At 43.8% G+C, this 14,163-nt stretch overlaps 2 protein-coding genes across 4 annotated transcripts in view; both read right to left on the reverse strand.

The window, feature by feature from the left end:
• The window catches only part of VWA2 (von Willebrand factor A domain containing 2), a 48,444-nt gene extending 46,111 nt beyond the window's left edge, over positions 1-2,333 (reverse strand). Inside the window, 1 exon segment of the mRNA XM_059054366.2 lies at positions 2,221-2,333. Within this exon segment, the coding sequence (XP_058910349.1) occupies positions 2,221-2,267 (47 nt within the window). The 5' untranslated portion in view covers positions 2,268-2,333.
• A 6,690-nt stretch (positions 2,334-9,023) lies between these two features.
• The window catches only part of TDRD1 (tudor domain containing 1), a 37,936-nt gene continuing 32,796 nt past the window's right edge, over positions 9,024-14,163 (reverse strand). The window contains exons 21-24 of one of the 3 annotated variants that reach the window (XM_059054825.1): positions 13,547-13,714; positions 12,132-12,359; positions 11,448-11,494; positions 9,024-9,053 (exon numbers count right to left, since the gene is read on the reverse strand). In XM_059054825.1, the coding sequence (XP_058910808.1) occupies positions 9,024-9,053; positions 11,448-11,494; positions 12,132-12,359; positions 13,547-13,714 (473 nt within the window). Of the gene's footprint in view, positions 9,054-11,274; positions 11,368-11,447; positions 11,495-12,131; positions 12,360-13,546; positions 13,715-14,163 lie in introns of those variants that run through there. The other 2 variants (XM_059054827.1, XM_059054826.1) reach the window with 2 other exon arrangements.

Below are 14,163 nucleotides of genomic sequence, written 5' to 3' on the forward strand. Positions count from 1 at the left end.
CATTCAGGGAAACCCAGCAGGTAGTTTTCTGGGTGGAAAGGAAGAGTAAGCAGGCTGGAGCTGTTTAGAAGATAAAAGGATGAACTAAAAGAAGGGCCTTCAAGTGTATTCAGCTGTCCCAGGTTGCTGGCTTGGGGAATTGGGGAGACGCTGAAGCAGGGGTGTTGCACGGGATAGACCCTCCCTTGTGCAGGGTTCCCAAGAGACCTCCAATAGCTTTGTACATGATGGGAGGGATGTGTCTTTTTTTTTTTTTTAATATCCTGTGGGATAAAATTTAAAATGAGCAATTCTGTTACAGTCCTTTCACTTAAAAGTTTTCTTTTTTTTTTTTTTTTTTTTTTTTTACTGATCTGTGAAGTACCAAAGTGTGAGGACCAGTCTTCCAAAACACCCTATAGTGGTGCTGACCCTTCCACTGATATAATTATATGAAATTTAAATTATTCAATAAAAACTAGTAAGCATCTGCCCTGTGCCCAGCACCCTCCCAGGTGGTGGGGATGCAGTGAATATGCTGTATAAGATGCGCACCTGGTGGGCGCATTCTTAACAAAAGGCTTTTACATTTTCACCAGCAGTTTATCCTCAGTGTCATCACTTGCCAATTAGTGAGTGTGCTGCTCAAGAAGCTCATTAAAAACCCAGGAGTCAGGGTTCCTGGCAGGCTCTCCCATTCTCCCTCAGGCAGTCTTCCACCCTTCTGGGTCTCAGTCTCCTCATCTGTAAAAACACGGGCATCTGACTATAATTCATTCCAAGAACTTGAGCCTATCGAGGGGGAGGGGAAAGAGCTACACTAAGCTCTGGACCACACACCAAAAACCAGATTTAAAGAAAAAAATGTCAGACTTCCCTCGTGGCACAGTGGTTGAGAATCCGCCTGCAAATGCAGGGAACACGGGTTTGAGCCCTGGTCTGGGAAGATCCCACATGCCTTAGAGCAGCTAAGCCCGTGTGCCGCAAATACTGAAGACTGTGCACCTAGAGCCCGTGAGCCACAACTACTGAAGCCCATGCGCCTAGAGCCCACGCTCTGCAACAAGAGAAGCCACCGCAGTGAGAAACCTGCGCACTGCAACAAAGACCTAAAGCAGTCAATAAATAAATAATAAAATTTAAAAATAAAATTGTTTAAAAAAAGTTAAAACGCCATTGATGGTTTTCAAACACACAGGTATGATGAGCGAAGGAATCTCCATGACCCTCCGGCATTTGCCTGGGAACCCTGGTTGGGAAATTCTTATACATCAAGAGGTGGCTCTGAGCTGGATTTTCTACAAAGCAGAGGAAGGGCCACATGTCCCATGCAAGGGACTATCTAGTCGAGCTTTGTGCCCCATCAGCCACAGGAAGAAAAGGGCTGCAGGCTACAGAAAGCCAGCAGCATTTACAAATGAACTTCCACGGCCTATGCCAACTACAGCCGAACCTCTCTTGGTTTTCTGTTTCCTTCTCTTTTCTGATTCTTCTCTCAATAACTGCACATTTCTTAATATAATGTCACACTGGAAGCAGAAGAGACCTTCAATTTTTAGATCTCAATTTATAAAACACTTAGAGGTTCTAGGGGTTTTGTTTTTAAATTAATGGGCCGCATAATTTGAAAACTGTACAGGTTCTAATTATTCAGTTCCAAGACACCAAACACTGCATAGCGTCACCATGGAAAGGTCCCTCTCAGCGGGAAAGCCACTGATTCCACAATGAAAGGACAGCAAGGTGCCCTCCTCCCTTCTCTTCTGCCTGGGTGTCCGCCCTGTTTTTAAATCCATGCCTCCTGGCAAGTTTCTAAGGTGCAAGTCTGAGACCCTCCCCTTTCCCATCCCAGAAGGTGGCCAAGAGCCGGCCCTGAATTGGAGAAGTGCAGGAAGCAAGGCTGGTCCAGCTGGCCAGAGTGGGGTTGGGCCGGGAAGGGGGTCCCAGCAGGTGAAATCACCATGGAGGATAAATCCCTTGGACTTCCCACAGACCAAGGGCGAGTCTCTCAGGCTCTGCTTGCAGAGCCCTCGCTGGGGGCACTGGCCTGCTTGGGAAAACCAAGCAGTCACCTGCATCTGTTCTGTAAAATGGAGTGGGGCGGGGGGAGGCTTGGGCTTGTCCCCAAAGCCTTTATTCGAAAGGCGAGCCGGGTTAGGGGGCTCCACGACCGCACCAAGCCTGTCGGGTATTATGCGGTTCCCTCCTCCACCGACATTCACCGAGCCCCCATCCCCTTACCTGCGGTCCGCGCCCCTCCACTCGGTGCTCCGCTGCCAGGGACCCATGCGAGGGGCCGTTCACGGGCCCGCCGCGCGCTGCCTCCTAAGAACCCCGCCGGCTCGCCAAGGGCCGACGGCAGGGACCCCGGAGGAGGCGCGCGCCAGGTGCGCTTTGCCCGGGACGCCGACTTCCCGGAGAGGCGCCCTGGCCCCACGGCCACACTCAGGGGGAGCGCAGACATTGCCGAACAAAACCCGCCGCCCCGACGCCGCGTCCGCGCGGGGCCACGCGGTCTCGGCACTCCGGGCACATTCGCCCGGTGGCCGGGCGTCTCCTCTCCTGCGAGCGCGAGGAAGGAAGCGGCGCCTCTCAGAAGCCGCTAACCACGCCCCGGAGCGCGGGCTTCTGCGGCGTGGAGACCACCCGGACTGGGATGCGCGCGGCGAGACACGCTCGGGCCAGGGGGCGTTGCAGGCCCGGGGAGGGGCGCCCGGGTGGGAGCCACGTGGGCCACCTGTGTTCCTCACGGAGGAGAGGCGCGGAGCGCGGCGCCGGCCGAGACCGCTCTCCCAAGGGCGGTGCGTTGCGCTTCTGGGAGCACGGCCCGCAGCGCCCCTCGCGTTTTTAAAGAACGCGTTGGCCAAGGCTGGCAAATAAACAAAGGTACTTACTTCTGCTCTGGTCTCCCAGCCTCCGAGCGGTGCAGCAGGGAGCACTGTCATCTGCCTTCGACTCCGCAGGATTTATTGCTTCGACCCTTGAGAAAATGTTGATTTTGGCATCGTTTCTATTTGTCATGGCAATTGCCCTTTGTTTACCTGTCTGTCCTGTTCTTGCAGTTGGGCGGTAGTAAGCGGGCCTTTTGGCCAGTATACTCGTTTAAGTCTAGGAGGTGCCTTGATTTTTTAAAAAAGTCAACCGCCACAAAGCGAAAATAGCTCAATGCCTGACACAATGCCTTGTGCGTAGTAAGCACTCATTTAAAAAAAGCTATTATTGCATAATCTATAGTTTTCATGCTTCATCAAAAAAAAGTGTCATTACGTAACGTGTTCTCATTACCAAAACAAAAAAGGATAAGCAAAGCACACCTACCCCACAACCCAGAAACAGTCACTGTTAACATGGTGTTCCTTCTTCCAGCATCATTCTACTCATATTAAATTTTATTGTTAGCTCATTCCATGCATAGTGTATCATAACCAGTTTTAAGTCCCTTTTTGAACATCTTTCTGTGGCTTTTCTTCACTTCCACTGTCCCATAGAAATGCAATGCACGCCACACAGGTGATTTCAAGTGCTCTAGTAGCCATATTAAAGTGAAAAGGAGCAGGTGAACTTAATTTACTAACCCAGTATTTCCCAAATATTATCTCAACATGTAATGAGTGAGATATTTTAAGCTCAGTCTTTGAAATTCAGTTGTATTTTACACTTACAGCACATCTCCTTTTGGACTAGCTGTATTTTAAGTGTTCAACAGCCACAAGTGTCGAGTTGCCCATGCCACTCTAGATAGAGCAGGGGTTTGAGAAGAGCAGACCAAGTCCTGGTCAAAGCGGGAATTTCACAGCTGACAACCCTCTCCCCAACCTGTTCTGATTGGTTGTTGACAGTTAACCAGCACACCTTTGCCTAAGCAGGTTTACCTTAGAGAAGCTACATTTCAATTCTGGACGCTCCTGACAGTTTTACATCTGTAGTTGGGGGCACTTCACATTTTCATTCCATGATTAAGAAGTAAAAAGGCTGAAACTATAAATACTGGTGGAGATATTGAAACGGACGGAGTAGGACCCCATATGGTCCTTGCCCCCCCATGTCCTCGGCCTGCCTTTTGTCTGTGAAAAGACTTTAGCCAAAGAATAAGTTTAATCAGAGAAGTGAGAAAATGCAGAAACAGGAACAGTCCAACAAAATAATGATAGTTTAGTCATTAAGCAAATCAAGGACTTCTAGATCCTCTTCAAGGGCTATAGATAATACTGAGCCACATCCTGCAAGCTTATAGATACTGAAACCCCCGCCAGGTGGAAGAAGTGAACTACATGATGACAAGACTGTATCCACGACATAAGCTGCCACGATTCTGAGGGCTGGCCTCAAAGAAATGGGAACAAGCCAACCCTGGAACTAAAGATTTACTTGAAACAATCAAGATGACGCTGATCAGACCACCGCATAAACAAATGCAAGATGACAGAGCTGACTGTGCTGTTTCTGCAAGTAGCCCCCTAGCTCCGCCTATAAAAGCTCTTGCCTTCTGTCAGCTCGGGGGAGTTGGCCTTTGGACAGGCGTCCACCCTCCCCCCAGGTTGCCAGCCTCCAAAATAAAGCAAACTTTCCTTTCCACCAACCTTGCCTCTTTATTGGCTTTAGAGTGGCAAGTAGACGGACCCCTTCTTTTGGTAACAGCCATCAGTTGCTTCAAACTCCCTCACATCAAAGGTTAATCACCTGTGCCTTTCTTCCACATATGCGTGAGAGGGGAAAGCAGGTGGCCCAGGCTATGGCATGTGCTGAGTGGTTGACTAGCAGTGGTAGAGGATTTTAATACAGGGAGAAGCTGGGAAACTACTTTTGTCATCCATGGCAACCCCTCCCTTGCGAAGATTTGTGGAAATTTAAAAAATAGGCACCATGAAGGACCTTCATCCCAAAGGGCTTGTGAGCCCCTTGCTTCCAAGGACTTGCCAAATTCATCTTTGTGGCCCCAATGCCCTGTAACTCTACATAGTAAGTGCCCTTTTAAAATGTGAATTAATTCATTAATTGCCCTATACAGCATGTCTCAGTTGTAAACACACAAGGTATAAAGACAACTTTGAATTCTATGAAGAGATAAAGGGGGACTTCAGCTCCCAGCAATGTGCAGAGGGGGACACCCAGTGTAGTGGAATGGCCACCGCTTTGGAGATGAGGTGGTTTGGGGTTCCCCACCCAGCTCTCTTCCCTACTGGCTTTCTGACAAGAGATAAGATGCTTAATTTTTGACTGTTCAGTTTGCTGGACTATAAAAGTTGATGGGTACAGTGGTTCCCAAACCTATAGAAGCCCAATTCAAATTCTTTGCATCCACTCCCCCACATGACAAAGCAAGGTGAAGCACATATTAAAAAAACCCAGAGAGGGATTCATAATAGAGCCACAGAAGTTGTAGATTTCCCAGAACCTACAAGGCAGCCACTAACCAGAACCCTCTTGTTGAAAAATGAAAGAACAGGAAACAACGCACGTTTAATGGCAAAGAAACCACCCCAGAGGAAACAAAGGGCCTGGTTCTCAAGTATTCCACAGGCAACAAATTAAGCCTGAACAAAAACCGTGGCGCTAACAGCAGCAAGAGAGAATAAAGGTGTGGCAGGGGGACATAAGGAACAGAAATACTGCCATCTTGAAGCTAAAGACCCTTAGGTTTGGGGCAGGCACCAGTTGTTCTAAGGGTTAAAGCATCTCAACTCCTTAAAACAGTGAGAAAAATTATGCCCAAGGTTTTACTGGATTTGCTTTTAGGAAATGTGATGCTTTCTGGCTACACGAGTAAGCATGGAATGTCTACAAAGGCAAAGGCTAGGGTAACATTCAGTCATTCAATCAACATCCAAAACCACATGTGCACTCGACTTCAAACTGTCAATACTTCCAAATTTTGTGTCTTTAGTTTTCACATACACATGCATGCCTTAATGTAAGTAATCATTGAGTGCATTTTGAGAGGAATCTGGGCGCACCCTTGGAGGCAGCAGAGTAGGCTCCGCCTGACGTATGATCAACCTCACAGTCGGTCTCATCTCCTGGAAGGTTCACGTAACAGGAGGAGGGCACCTGATCAAAAGGTTATCACAAGTCTTTAAATACGGCATCACCTCAGGGTCTCAAGGTAAAAGGAAAGCATAGGAAAATGGCTGAGGCTGGGCAGCTAAAGCCTTAAATGAAACCAATGTTAGGTTATCTGAAAGCTACTGCCAAGACTTGAGAACCTTCCTAGGGAAGTTAGACTGCAGTGGCTGAATTGGTAACTTGAACAAGGTTCAGGCATAGAAGAAGTGTTAGCAGTTCTCTGGGTGAGCCTTCCACAATTCCTGCCCCATGCAAATGGGCAGAAGTCTTAGCGTATCTGAACCTCTCTTTAATTTCAGCAAACAAAACCATCCTACGACTCCTAACTGCACGTTTGGAACCACAGGCTGCCCTCTAACTCATCTGGAAAAACAGAGCACACAAAAAGCACCCTTGAGATTCTTCTAACAAGTAAAGCACTCCTTGGGTGCAAGTCTGGCTACAGAAACACCCACAGCGGTGAGGAGCCCAGGTGTCACTCTTTGGCTAATCCCAGAAGAGCTCGATGTGCCAAATCCAGGCATCAGTCATGTTGGTGATGAGCCCACTAGTGACTCTATTGGTTTACTGCTCTGGTCTGGCAGCCTCAGAGCGGTGACTTTATTCCTCACCTAGAATGTGGCAGTTTAAGGCCCTGCTGAGAAGGATCCTCAGGTTTTCTGGAGCAAGAGAGCTCGAGTTCAGACTATCACTCACCCTTGTTCACCATTTTGAAACTTTTTCATTTCTAGCAGCCCTAGCAAAAAACACTCCACCAAAAGAAAAAGGCGTATCAAATATGTCCTCTTCCCACACTGCCCCCCCACCACCCCTGTTCACTGCTTCATCCATGGTTAAGAATCTCTTCCCTTGCACAATGGATCTGATTTGTCTCAATATTTGCATGCCCTATGTCAAGGAATATAACTTTGATTATATGGTCTCAGGTGTAAGTACTTATTCATGACTGAACTAGGTATTTTGAGGGAACCCCAAGACTGGGATTGGCAGGTGTTGACAGACCACACATGGCCCTACTGAACAAAAAATACGTAACTTACCTCAGTGTCAGGCACACAGCTGGAGCTCAGTAAATACGTGAATTGTGAAAGATCAAATATAAGATCTGGTGGTCCAGTACGAGATTATGAGAATATGCTGCATTAATGCAGAAGACATTTAACCCATCTCTCTACTTGTGAGACTAGTACTATAGATTATGTTAGTTTCTCTTTGGGAACAAGGCAAATAGCTCAACCACCAAATATTATTAAACCCCATTTAATTTCAACTGTTTCTATTCAAACTTCCAGTATGTACCACATGATAAAACCTTGGAATCTGATGAACTCGGATTTTTTTTTATTGTGTTCCATGACTTGCTTCCCTAATTTTCCTTAATAAAATGGACAATTATGCGATTCCAGTTTTCATTTGCATTTTCATTGTGATTGGAATTGAACAGAGTATGAACAAACTAAATGTCCAGTGCTCCTAGTATGTGCCAACAAGAAAAGGAAATTAGCAAAATGCTGCTGGCAGTAAGAACACAAGGGAAATCTGGCTGTGAAGGAAAAGGATTTTATTGGGCAGCTTAAATTTTTATCTAATAGAAGCACATCAATGTTTGAACAACTTTTAACATGAGGAAAAACTCCACTTAATCTAAGCTGACACACATTACCAGTAAAAGCAAAAAAAAAAAAACAAAACCAAAAAGGCAAGTTTCTTCTTTGAGGTGGTGACAACATCTTCTTAGGCTGTCACAGTCCGATACTTAAATCATGGAAGAATTCCCAACTGGCAGGAAAGTCAGCTGGCCCATAATTCTGCATATGTGAGTTTAGAGTTTAAGATGACTCTAGGTGCTTCCAGAAAAATATATACTCTAACTTAGCTTTTTAACTTAAATTGTTAACTGTATTTATGCTTCAGAAAATGTAAATTCTATCTACATTAACAATCTAAGTGGCTACAGATTGGAAAGGTACCTATGGATGGCAGGAGCAGAAAGAGGAAGTGCCTTCCGCCCACCTACTGGGTGAGAGCCCAAGGGCAGACTGTGCCCAAAGGCTGAGGGAAACGTCATCCGAATCAAGACGGAGAGAAAGAAGCTGATGACCTCAGAGAGAACAGGATAAGAAGGGCAGAGACCCAAGCAACAACAAACCAAAGAACATTTATTATGTGGAAGAGGCAGACTGTGACAGGGAGAGCAAGGCATATTTTACTATGAACTATATCAAACATACGGAAAAATCCAAAAAATAAAACTAATGTGTCTATCAACTAAATTGATCCAGTATTAACCCAGAGCCATATTTTTTCTTCAGTACCTTTAAGTAATAAAAAGTTATATGTACACTAGACAGCCCCTATGTACCCCTTCCCATATTCCCACACACTTGGTATGAATCTTTTATGCAAGACTTATTTGGGGGGAAGAACTTCGAGGGAAAAAAATAAAACTACCCAACCTAGACAGAAGAATGGTAAGCAAACAAAAATTAAGGCATAAAATGTCATTAAAGTTTCTGGGGCCTCCCTGGTGGTACAGTGGTTGAGAATCTGCCTGCCGATGCAGGGGACACAGGTTCGTGCCCCGATCCAGAAAGATCCCACATGCCGCAGAGCGGCTGGGCCCGTGAGCCATGGCCACTAAGTCTGTGCGTCTGGAGCCTGTGCTCTGCGATGGGAGAGGCCACAACAGTGAGAGGCCCACGTAACACACACACACACACACACACACACACACACACACACGGAGCCTATGCTCTGCGATGGGAGAGGCCACAACAGTGAGAGGCCCACGTAACACACACACACACACACACACACACACACACACACACACACACGGAGCCTATGCTCTGCGATGGGAGAGGCCACAACAGTGAGAGGTCCACGTAACACACACACACACACGAAAACATTTCCAAGAAACAAAAACACAAGATGCTGTACTTTCTCTCCTAAGTCCAGCCTTCGCTGTTTCCTTTCTCTTAAGTGTTGATCTCCAAGAGAGAGTGTTTCTGCAAGAGAAAAATCAACTATCATTATGCCTTATATAAAAACTCAATTACCATGGTTCTTAATTTCTATCTTAAGTAAAAGCAAACCAAATATTCACTTTTAACTGAAATTACTTTAAGTCAAATCTGCCAGTTAAAAATTCACCGCCACAGTAAACAGTGCTTTATGGCCAATACAACTGTCTGTACTCCCCTTCACAGATATAAAATACAGCTGTTTGCTCTCCTCCAAATATAAAAAATATTTTTATTAACTTGTATGCTGAAATACTTACCACTTTTGAATAATAGATTACAGAGTTTTATGTTCTCATCACCACATCCCTCCTAGTTTAGCAATTTTACAATAAAATTACTAACAAATTAAAACAAATTTCTCCAGAGATGATGAAACACTGAAACTTTAAGCACATCTTATCTTTCTCTAAGAAGAATAATTTAAACAATTATCCAACTATATTTTCACCACAATGAAGTTAAGTATGCTTAAGGAACCATGTATGTAATTTTTTCTAGTAATATAACCCCTTAGTTTCTTGCCCTCCAGAACTGATCTAATCTAAAATGATATTGTAGCACAGCTACAGGTAAGCAGCAAATGGCGGTACGGAGAACTCAGCTTGCATCATAAGACCTACTTTCCAGTCTGTATGTGTGGTTTTTTTGTGCAGCCATTTAACCTCCTTGAGCCTTCACCTCCTCATCTATAAAATGAGGCCTACCTTCTTTTAATCTTCTGGGCACTGTGAAGATTAAATATGTGACTATTAAATAATGTACTACTCAAATATAAGGTATTACACTGTATTCAAAGGTAGACAAACTATGTATTTATTCCTGCAGTAGGGGTAAAGCCAGTTCAACCACTATGCTTTAAATCAAGTGTTTTTTTTTTTAAAGTAATGTCTTCAACCTATTTAGAAACAACAGAAAATACAGGTTTCATCTGAAGTTGTGTACCCAAACACACACAATACTCTTATGGGAAAATAAGCTTATTGCACAGATATAAAGCACATACAGTTAGTCAACTTGATAAGAAATATGATGATTTGGCACTAGGACTAAATTCCAGAAGTTCATGTCATTGCATGCTCCTCAATCTATGAAATTTAAATTATCATTAAATTTAAGATTTTAAACTCAAGTATGGTACACAAAACAGCAGTCAGTATTAAAACTTAATGTATTAGAAAGGACTGAAAGTTGTAACTGCAAGTCAGCATTTATTAAAAATAACCTGAAACTTGTGAAGTGAAATAAATCTCAAAATAAATCATGAGAATCAAAACTCTTGATCTTGCATGAATGATATTTAGCTTAGAACTTCGTCATACTTTCTTAGAAACAGAAACAAAACAACTATCCATTATCACGTGGAGAATAGGTTTGACCCCAGTGGGCACCTCCTTGAGAGCTGCTACACCCACAGAGCCCCAGAGAGCATGAGGACCTTGGGAGCTACTTGCAATGGTCAGATATAAACTGCACGTTAGTCAGCAAGAGTGCACACACTGAGTAAGTCGAAGATCCTTTGCTTTTAGCTAGAATTCTATCAGTTCAAAGTGGCGAGAAGGACAATTTCATTTTGATGAGAAGTTCTCATTGGCTACTGATCACAAAACAATTTCTGAGGGCCACCTTAGAACAAAGGATCCCAGGCAATATAAAAAAGCAGGGGAACCACTATTCAAAAGCCACCAATGTAGTCTTTAACCACTAGCATCACCGCAGCCAAAAAAGGAAGAGTATCTTTTGTTTTGAAATGAAATATACTATCAGTACAGCCCATTTTCTGTTCTTGGCCTCTTAGAACCTCTCCACAAAAAGTGCTAAATGTTTTTTTTTAATAGAAGTACATACAAGGGAGAGTTAATTTCACTCCAGACACAAAGAATTTCAGGCTAAGCTTGACCTCACAACAATTTTTACAAGTCCCTGCAAGTATCATCAAGAGCTGTCTCTATGTCAAACACAGTAAGGAAAGGACGCTGCAACCCGGACAGCCCTGGACTCAGTCCCACTAGCAGTGTCAAAGGGAGCTTACCAAACAAAACCTAGGAAGACAGCAGAAACACTACAGCCAGACCTCAGATCATTAGACCGCAGAATAAAGTACAGCCTCAAAACGGGTGTCACCCCATTAGCTCTGCCATGACAACATGACTGGAGATGTCCTGCTGGGGGTTACCCGAGTGCAAAAACATCAAATTTAACTTACTTAACTTTTTAACAACTTTTTCATTTCAGTAAATTTGTTTTGATTGGTTGGATTGTTTAAGAGGAAGAGAAGAATCTGTTCATGTTTTTCAACCTGAGGGTGAGAAGAAATGGTGTTATTTCATTCCTAAAAATGTTGGGAGTATAATTTCACTTAAAGGAAATTTTACCCACTTGTTTCTGTAGCTCTGAGCAGCAGCAATTCATACTGTTCACCTTTTCTAAAAGCAAATGCAAAAATCCATTAGACAACTAGCACTATAAATAACAGGAAAAACAAAACCTGCAGTCTGAACATATACAGATCTGCCTCCTCAGGGCAGATCCTTTCCAACTACAAAGGACTTGATCAATTAATTTTTCATTTGGGCTTTATGTTATCTACTCCTGTCCTGGTTTTTACCAAATGAGTGCCCTTACCTCCGAGATTTCAGGTCTTTTGCCTATTATAAACGGGATATCTCTTTTTGGTTGGGGGTAGGCCTGCCAAAGCATCATCTTATGAAATAACCAGTAAGATCCATTCTCAAATATGCCAGTTCTTCTCACTTTGATCACGAGCAAAAGGAAGTTGGAAGCTACTCTGAACGCTTGACATTTCTAAAGCTCTCAGCATCAATTCTATCAACAGTGCTGCTGAGCCTGACTAAGGAAAATCTGGACTGGGAGGCCTGCTTCCTTCCAGGTGGCTCCTCTGAAGTGGCAACATGAGTTAGCACCCTTACCGCTGGATTTGTAGAGGATGATGACAGAGGGAACGTGGCCACGGAGAACAAGGAAAGATCAGGTCAACTAAATTGATTACATCTGTTCTTGGCTACACTTACATCTGCTATTAATTAAACTTGAAAAAAATACCTTTATTTAAAGCACTTTGCTTTTTAGATGTGATGTTTTTCGCCAGACCATACATCACCAGCTTATCAGCTATATTGACAGTACCATTCTCAGAACACTTCTCAACTGACACTGTGTGGACATTCTTGATAAATCCTTTCACAGAAAGCATTACATTCTGATTCAACATGAAATTTTTCAGTATCTCTATTATTAATTGAGAACAGCTTCCATTCAATTCCATTTGTCCTGGAAAAAATTGAATATTAGTTAATCTTCAGGTTCCTGAAAAATGATATTTAGATAAATTATCTAAGGATAATAAGCAAAAGGTTCACTGATTTTAGCTAGGTTTAGGTATGCTTTGATGTACTACTGCTGTTGCATTCAAAAAATTCAAACTTAATAAATATTCCTCAATCCCTACTATGTCAAGCACTAATTTAGGTCTAGAAGCCACAAAACAGACAGATGTCTGCCTTCGTGGACTTACATTCTTCTAATGGTAGAAGCAAACAATAATAAAGATAATTTTCCAACTCTCTGAGTCAAAACCAAAGCAGACTGTGAAGAAATCAGTGTGTTATTATCTACTGGGACCTCTGGGTAAAGAAATCAGGAGTAAGAATAAAACGCTACTTTAGCATTTTAGCTCCTTTAATTCAAATTCCAACTGAAGGGCTGAATAAATACTCAGATATGGTATGAATAGGAAGGTAGTCCAAAACAGTGCCATTTGAATGTCTCTAGCCTCTGTGACAAAGCAGAAAGACCCCCTCGCACAAGAGGTCAGATGACTGACCCCACTTTACCCTGGCCCTGCCACTTAACTAGTTTTGCAGCCTGAGGCAAACCAGAATCTCTGAGCCTTGACTCTCTGAAACTAATCTGTAAAACAAAGATGGAACAAATGAACATAATTTTTGTGAGAATGAAAGAATAATAAAAGGTATGAGGTTTTTTGGTAAACTCTGCTTGATATTTAGAAATCTGGGCCATTGCTTAAAATACCCTTTTTCATTTTTAGTTTTATTTTTGGCCGCGTTGGGTCTTCATTGCTGCACGTGAGCTTTCTCTAGTTGCGGTGAGTGGGGGCTACTCTTTGTTGTGGTATGCGGGCTTCTCATTGCGGTGGCTTCTCTTGCTGTGGAGCAGGGGCTCTAGGAGTGCAGGCTTCAGTAGTTGTGGCATATGGGTTCAGCAGTTGTGGCTCACGGGCTCTAGAGCGCAGGTTCCGTAGTTGTGGCACACGGGCTTAGCTGCTCCGCGGCATGTGCAATCTTCCCGGACCAGGGCTCGAACCCGTGTCCCCTGCATTGGCAGGCGGACTCTTAACCACCGCGCCACCAGGGAAGTATTTGTTTCAGACTCAGTGCTATAAAAGAAAGAAAAAAATCCCACAGACACCCAAATTGGAAAGTGACTTAATTGTCTACCTTCAAGGGAACATTTAATAATTTGGAAAGGAAGCTCCAGGTGCCTGGCAGAGATTGGCTGCACTCTGCAAAGAGGCAGAGTTTCAATGTTTCCATAGTCTGCATAGAGCACTTTCACATCAGCAGCTGAGGTCTCCAGAACAATGGCACGGTACCAGAAATCATCACCTGAAAATACAGAGGAATCTCAGGTGAGAAGTTACATTCAATGATGCCCTCCTCCTTTAAGATGGTTATTCACAGTTACATTTACATCACTTAGAAATTCACACCAAGATTTCTGACTTCACGCCAAGGAGTCTAGATTAAATACCAGCATCACATCTACTCCTTGCAGATTCTACTCAAAAGACAGTTACAGGACTAAATAGAAAAAGGCCTAAAACCACAAGGATAGAGAACAAAAGGGATGACAATGTAATAGTGGAAGGTGGAAAGCAAATACGTGAGTGGAAATGACTTAGCAGAGCTCAACTAAAGCTGGATGTAAAGAAGCCAAGAAGCATCTCCGTTTGCATCTCAAATCCCCAAGCAATCAAGGCTCAATAATTGATGCTACTCATTCAAAAGTTGGAGCAAAGATGGAGATGAAGCGGGGACTGGATAACGGAAGCAGA

The sequence above is a fragment of the Kogia breviceps genome, chromosome 2 (genome assembly GCF_026419965.1).
Source record: "Kogia breviceps isolate mKogBre1 chromosome 2, mKogBre1 haplotype 1, whole genome shotgun sequence".
NCBI classification, from domain to species: domain Eukaryota; kingdom Metazoa; phylum Chordata; class Mammalia; order Artiodactyla; family Physeteridae; genus Kogia; species Kogia breviceps.